The 6,617-nt window shown below is 39.2% G+C and overlaps 1 protein-coding gene across 1 annotated transcript; it reads right to left on the bottom strand.

The window, feature by feature from the left end:
- Nucleotides 1-1,545: 1,545 nt before the first annotated feature.
- dnajc19 (DnaJ (Hsp40) homolog, subfamily C, member 19) lies at nt 1,546-5,539 on the bottom strand. Its single transcript, XM_030727873.1, has 6 exons — nt 5,422-5,539; nt 5,002-5,053; nt 3,405-3,478; nt 3,170-3,249; nt 2,883-2,953; nt 1,546-1,715 (listed from the first exon to the last, which is right to left on the bottom strand). Exons 1-6 carry the CDS (start codon nt 5,422-5,424, stop codon nt 1,645-1,647), a joined length of 351 nt encoding a protein of 116 aa, XP_030583733.1. The 5' UTR covers nt 5,425-5,539; the 3' UTR covers nt 1,546-1,644.
- Between the last annotated feature and the right edge of the window lie 1,078 nt (nt 5,540-6,617).

Genomic DNA, 6,617 nt, shown 5'->3' with positions numbered 1-6,617 from the left:
TAAACTCGATCTTTCATGTAGATCTAAAACCTATCTCTGCCTCGCTGTACAAACACTTCCCAGGAATGCTGTGTTGCTGTAAAACTTTAATGTGTATCCATGAGTGAAGATTCCCCACATCTGATTTGGATAGTGAACACGACATCAGTATACTGGTGCAGTCATTAGAGAAAGAAGAGTAGAAGGGTGCGTTTTGTTTTACAATTTCAAAGTGATCCAGATCTGCACCAAAATGTTCCAGCTCGTTTTAGTCATCGTCTACCTCTAGACCAAGTTTAATGAAAATTGGCTTGTTTTTGTATTATCCTTCTGCTAGAAAAATGGTGCTGGAAATGCTGATTATTTTAAATAACTGAAACACTGTATAGATACAAAGCAGGAGTCCTTCACTGGCCGTGGTTTGTCTGTGACAGCTGTGTAGCTGTTTTATAAGTTAAATACTTTTGCAAAGGGTACATGTTCAATTTCAGCTCTCAACGAGCCTCGTCTCTCCTCTGCCCTCCTGATGCACCTTTGGGTGTTAGACAGCCTTTAATATGATGCACTGAGACTGATTTCTGGTCACAGTCAGAAGGGCGAGGAGGCACAAATGAGGGAAATTAGAAAAGCCTTTTGTCTCTTGGCTGGATGTCATGAGCAGTGTCATGTCATCATTCACTCTAGGCTTCTGCTGAGCTCACCAGTGAGCTCTTTTCTCAGAAGGTCCCGAACTGTTGATTTGGCCACTCCTAATGTTCTGATATCCATCTGACAGATTTGCTTTTCTAGCCTACAGATGGCTTTTTCCACCGAGAGTTCTCCTGGTGAGGGTTCATGACATTTCCCTATGCAAATGCCAAACTTGAAATCCACTCCAGATGTTACCTGCTGAAGTTATGAAGAAATTGCCATGAATCTGCTTTTAACTTTTAAGTCAATTATCCAGTTACACTTGAGTCCGTAAGAAACAGGAGACTGTGTAAAAAAAAAAAAAAAAAGAGGCTGTAATTCATCAACAGTTAATGCAATATTTTTGTTCAGCCCTCAGCTGAGTTTAAGCTCGTATTCATTGTGTAACTTAAGCACAGAAGGTTGTATGAAGTTTTAAATGCAAGTTTTTAATGCAACCTTTTTACGATGCCACTAACAAAGCATGCTGTCCAAGGACAGTCAATAATATACTCATGAGACCAAATTTATCCAGAAAAATCCAGGTAATAAAACTCTTTATAAAAGCACTACACTCGCTGCTTTCATTAAGGTTAATAAATGTTTATGAGACATCTGCAGGCTGGAGTTAACACTGTAGAGCCTGAACCATAAAATAATTGCCTGAAAATTATAATTTTTTGAAAGTGGAGTGTTTGTTGAACCTTATGACAAAAAAAATATTTGGATATGCAAGTTTGAATTTGTATCAGTTTTGCTAAATCTGGCCAGTTTGTGTAATTTATTGCTCACAGTACTTTGCACATGTGATTAAAGACAAAAAAACAATAATCTGAAGCCCCCTTTAGAGAATATTACAGTTAATTTAAACTCAGAGTTAATAATGACAGAGCTCTGTTTTGCATTTGTACAGTGTCATTTTATTTGAGAACAATTAGAAAAATCCAGACTTTGCTCAAGTGAGTCAGTGTATGAATAAGATCAGCGTGAAGTCACTTATTTCTTGGCCTGTCCTTCCATCAGATCCTTTGCTTCATTTATCTTTGCTGCTAGGTAGGGAGAGCCACCTGTAATTTTACACACACACACACACACACACACACACACACACACACACACACACACACACACACACACACACACACACACACACACACACACACACACACACACGATCATGAAATTTCACAGTGAACTACAAAACAGTTTCTACTTTTATGCAGGATGTCTAAATTACACCTAAGACCTGTTAACAGGCTCTCACGACTTAACAGCTCAGGACTACATGCTGAAGGTAAACTGTATGTACTGGCAAAAAGAATAACCCAAGTATCAGGTTCTGGGCCTCTTATAATATTTTTCAAGCCATAGTGGATCAAATGTTTTCAGTGGGTGAGTCATTTACTATGGAACCATTCTGCAGAATGTCGTTTAGCATTGTCCTGCTGAAATAAGCAAGGCCTTCCCCCTGAATGGCGGCATATGTTGCTCTAAAATCTGCAGATATTCTTCAGTACATACGTCCAAATGAACCCTGCCACGGGCTATGTAAAGTAGCTCTCAGTGCATCTGAAAGAAGCTTGAGCCCAAGGAAGGCAGCTGCATTTGTGGATCTTGTTTTTGCATGCTAAACTTTTTCATTTGCACTTATAAATACAGCCAAACCTGATGAAATCACTGCCTACTGACCAATCAATTCTCTGGAAAAACTGCAAGTAAGTCTGGAACAATTTTATAATTTTACACACCTTAATCCTAAAGCAGGACACCTATTTGTACTTTGTAGACCTTGTATCACGTTTGTACATATTTTGCTGAACTTGTCCCAACCTTTTTGAAACAAGCCGCTGGCATTAACTTCACACTGAGTGTATTTTTTTCAAATTCAACAAAAATGATCAGTTTCAACACTGCATATATTAACTATGTTTTTCCTTTACATATAGGCTTTTAATGATGTGGAAGCAATTGTATTCTGTTACTGAGATTCAAAAAAGCATCACAGCTTTCATTTCTTCATAAATCAAAGAGTTTCATTCACTTTTCAAACCAAAAAAAAAAAAAAAAAAAAAAAATCAAGGGGTTTCTCTGGTTCTAGCTTTAACATGACATGAACTTCTGCTGTTCTTTGTCATGTATCAGTTCACACTGAGACTTCTAGAGATAAGAGAAACTGGCATTTGGATTTACATGTAACAGATTAATCAGAAAAAAATAATCACTCCATGAGTTACCTCTATCTGGATGGTTCAGGATCATCAGTTTTCTATGGGCTTCTCTGATCTTATTCTTGTTGGCTGTGGGACTAAAGACAGAAAAGTGGTGAAACAATAAGCGTATGTAACAGTTTGTATGATTAGTAGTGGTTGTAAAATTTTCTGCTGTAGCCAAGAAACCAAAAACAACAAGAAAGGTAACCACGCAGCACAAGACCTGACCCATGAATCTAAGTATTGTAACCGGTAGGCTAAGAAACAGCGCTGAGTGCTGATGAGAGATATGGATGTAAACATCCACATACCTGACACCTAAAACCAGAGTGGCTTCTCTCTTTGTCATCTTTGGTTCAAATCCACCTCTATAGTACCCTCCTCCAAATGCCTGTAACAATGTGTGAAGTTGAGGTTAGGAATTCTGAAAGAGAAAACTAAATGCTGACTGATTGTAAAGATCAAGATGTGTCTGTGTTGTCTGCATATATTAAGTACAAATGGCAGAGTTGTCACAGCCAACAGCACATTTGAGGTTCCTCTTACTGTTTTGGGGAAGCTCTGAAGGGCCTGTTTCATCTGGGGCTCCATCTGCTTCATGGCCTGCATAACATAGCGACCTGGTACGTGAAGAAGAGGAGAAGCATAGGTTGGTGTCGGGTTAGTGGAAGGTAAATCCACTTTATCTCAGGTGACATATTAATCTGTGGATTTGTCCCTTAAAATGTTTTACTGTCAACCCTAATGCAAACCACAGTTTAGGGTTGGTCATCAGAGTAACCAGAGTAACCATGATAGTGGTGCTATCAAGTTACAGCGATGCTTTGATGTCTGATAGATTGCAGCTTATAATATATCAAGATATCTGAATAAACATGCACCTAGTGCTAGCTTTGGCTGATTAGCTGGAGAGGCTGCGGTTGGAAATAGTGACTCTGGTGATTCAAACTTGCAGGGGAATCCATTTAGAGCACCTGCATGTTAGAGGTTAGAAAATATGGCAATATTATTAAAATTCACTGGTCATAAGGCTGACTGATATGATATTAAAGAGTGTTTTTCCAATATGGGCAGCATGATGGTGCAGTGGTTGGCACTGTTGCCTCACAGCATGAAGGTCCTACGTTTGAATCCATCATCTGGCCTTTTCATGTTCTCTCTGGGTACTTCGGCTTCCTCCCACAGTGTACAGACACACAGTTGGTCTTGTTTTGTCCAAACCAAAATCGATCATATCAATACAGTACGAGTCTAATGACAGTAATATACCTCGATCAAGCATAACATTATGACCACCTACTTACTACTGTGTTGGCCCCCCTTTTTGCTGAGAAAACAGCCCTGGCCCATCGAGGCATTGACTCCACTAGACCCCTGAAGGTGTGCTGTGGTATCTGGCACCAAAATGTTAGCAAAATATGCCTTTAAGTCCTGTATCACAGATCAGACTTGTTTGTTCAGCACATCCCACAGACGCTTGATTTGATTGAGATCTGGAGAATTTGGAGGGCAAGTCAACACCTCAAAGTCGTGCTTGTCAAACCATTCCTGAACCATTTTTCCTCAAACCATTCCTGAACCAGCATTATCCTGCTGAAAGAGGCCATAGCCATCAGGGAATACTGTTTCCATGAAAGGGTGAACATGGAACAATGCATGGTCTGCAACAGGGCAATGCAACACGTCATTGCCCTGTGGTCCAGTTCTGATGCTCACGTGCCTATTGTTATTGCTTTCGGTAGGTGACAGGCGACACCTCGCTATTTTATCTATTATTCCCACAGAAGCACGAGTCACCAAAATCCGCCAGATATGCTACTTACAGCATTATTTGTAAGACAATCTCCATATTCCTGCTGAGGTTAGTGTATTAAACAAAACTATTATACTATTAATGTGCAAAGTGCAAATACAACTATTAAGAAATCATTATAAAATATAAATTTACACTTATAAAATTTTAGACTGTGTAGTTTTTTTTGTGTCATGCAGATATGTTTATGCTTTTTCCCCTTTATAGTTTCCTTATATTTCTAGAATTATAATTCCTTAGAGCTTTACACTGAAGTTCAGTGTCCCTGGTGTTGTACACTCGCACAGCACTGTCTCACAAAGTTAACAGCAAAACTTTTCACTTGCCAACCTGCAAATCCAGCTGCTGCCAGAGCCAGTCCCGCTGCCACCATGGAGCTGGCCTGCAGACACAGACAGGTGGAAATCAGAAAGAACCGAAACATTTTCAGGACACAAAGCCAATCACCCACTAACAACATGCTGTCCTAAAGGGCGCTGCAAACAAAAGCGGCCGTACTGCAGCCCAAGCTGCGTGTCTACATTTGCTTTAAACTACAATCCATGGTGAGCTGGTTTAAATAAGGAGACCATCAAACATTAGCTTAGCTTTGATTCTGTCGTGTTGGGTCATGTAGGGTCAGATGAACGTTCAAGTAAAGCTAACACTAGCTTAGCTATTAAAAATAACGCTTTCAAACGCTATTTCGACAGACTCTCGAGCATGCAACAATTTCCACATTTCATTTAGTAAATTACCCGTGCAACTTACCATGTCTCTGTGTTACGTTCTATTTGTGTTAAAGATTGCGACCATAACTTTTGACCTCTTGTGTTTTCGTAGCTCAGGCGTCCATGTGTTTATGCCGGAAATGGAGGACAACTGTCGTAAACGTCGGACAGACGCAGCTGGGAGAGCTACGTCTTTGGTTTCTCAGATTTCTGTTTTTTCCCCCCAGATAAATAACGAGAATAAACACACATTTGCGATAATATTAATATTCTTTGCCTCCATAAAATCATGCAAATTCATAAATTTTAAGGGGGAAAAAAGTGAAAATAATACATTCTGTGCATGTGGCATTTCCTGTTTACTGGTGGCATCTGTGGAGCGAGGACGACGACTCAACCCTGCAAATTAAACAATGAGCTCCCTGCCGGACTCCCTTCGCACAGCAGTCATTGAAAAAAAAAAAGAAAAGAAAAGAAAGAAAATTATCTATTTAGTGTTGGTTGTTTCATTCAGGAATCTAATGGCCTGTGGGTAGAAACTGTTTGACAGTCTTTTAGTCCTCAATTTCAGACTTCTGTAGCGTCTGCCTGAGGGCGGAAGTGTAAACAGGTGATATTTTTTTAAAAATATTTCTATTGTGCTTTTTTCTTTTATATACAAACATAACAACAACACAGCACCACAATACAAACAAACAAACAAAAACTAACCTAACGACCTAACAACCAAAACTCACAGAAACCACAAGGTGGGAAAAAAAACAAAAAACAAAAAAAAACTCACTTTTGACCATCATATTCCCAGCCATCAATTACGATATTAGTATCTCCAAGAAAACGATAAAACAAGTTCCAAAATTGCCCAGAAGATGTCTAACCTGTTTTTAAGCGTGTAGCTTATCCTCTCCAGGGCCAGGTGCAAACACATTCCTTTCAACCACTGAGCAACAGTTCAAATTTTCTAATTTTTCCACATTATGTTTATGCATCGTTTGGCCTCCAGTAGACAAATATTCAATAATGCTCTCATATTTTTAGATGGGTTAAAGTATTCTGGATATATATGCAATAAACACAATTTTGGAGTAAGAGGTACTTCTTCACCAATAATGTGGCTCGCAACTTTCATTATTTTCTTCCAGAAGGCTAATATTAAGGTGCATCCCCATACACAGTGGCACAGCGATCCCTTCAAAAGCTTACATTTAAAACAGGTATTAGGGATGTTAACATTAA

Source organism: Archocentrus centrarchus, chromosome 4 (assembly GCF_007364275.1).
Source record: "Archocentrus centrarchus isolate MPI-CPG fArcCen1 chromosome 4, fArcCen1, whole genome shotgun sequence".
Lineage (NCBI taxonomy): Eukaryota > Metazoa > Chordata > Actinopteri > Cichliformes > Cichlidae > Archocentrus > Archocentrus centrarchus.
Note: the sequence above shows the minus strand (reverse complement) of the source record. Positions and strands in the feature narration are given on the sequence as shown.

What these genes read in the sequence shown, in the direction of transcription:
- dnajc19 (XM_030727873.1), bottom strand. An exon ending in TTCAGAGCTTCCCCAAAACA is followed by an intron (nt 3,250 to 3,404) that starts GTAAGAGGAACC and finishes ACATTGTTACAG; the next exon opens with GCATTTGGAGGAGGGTACTA. An exon ending in CCTGAACCATCCAGATAGAG is followed by an intron (nt 1,716 to 2,882) that starts GTAACTCATGGA and finishes GTAAAATTACAG; the next exon opens with GTGGCTCTCCCTACCTAGCA.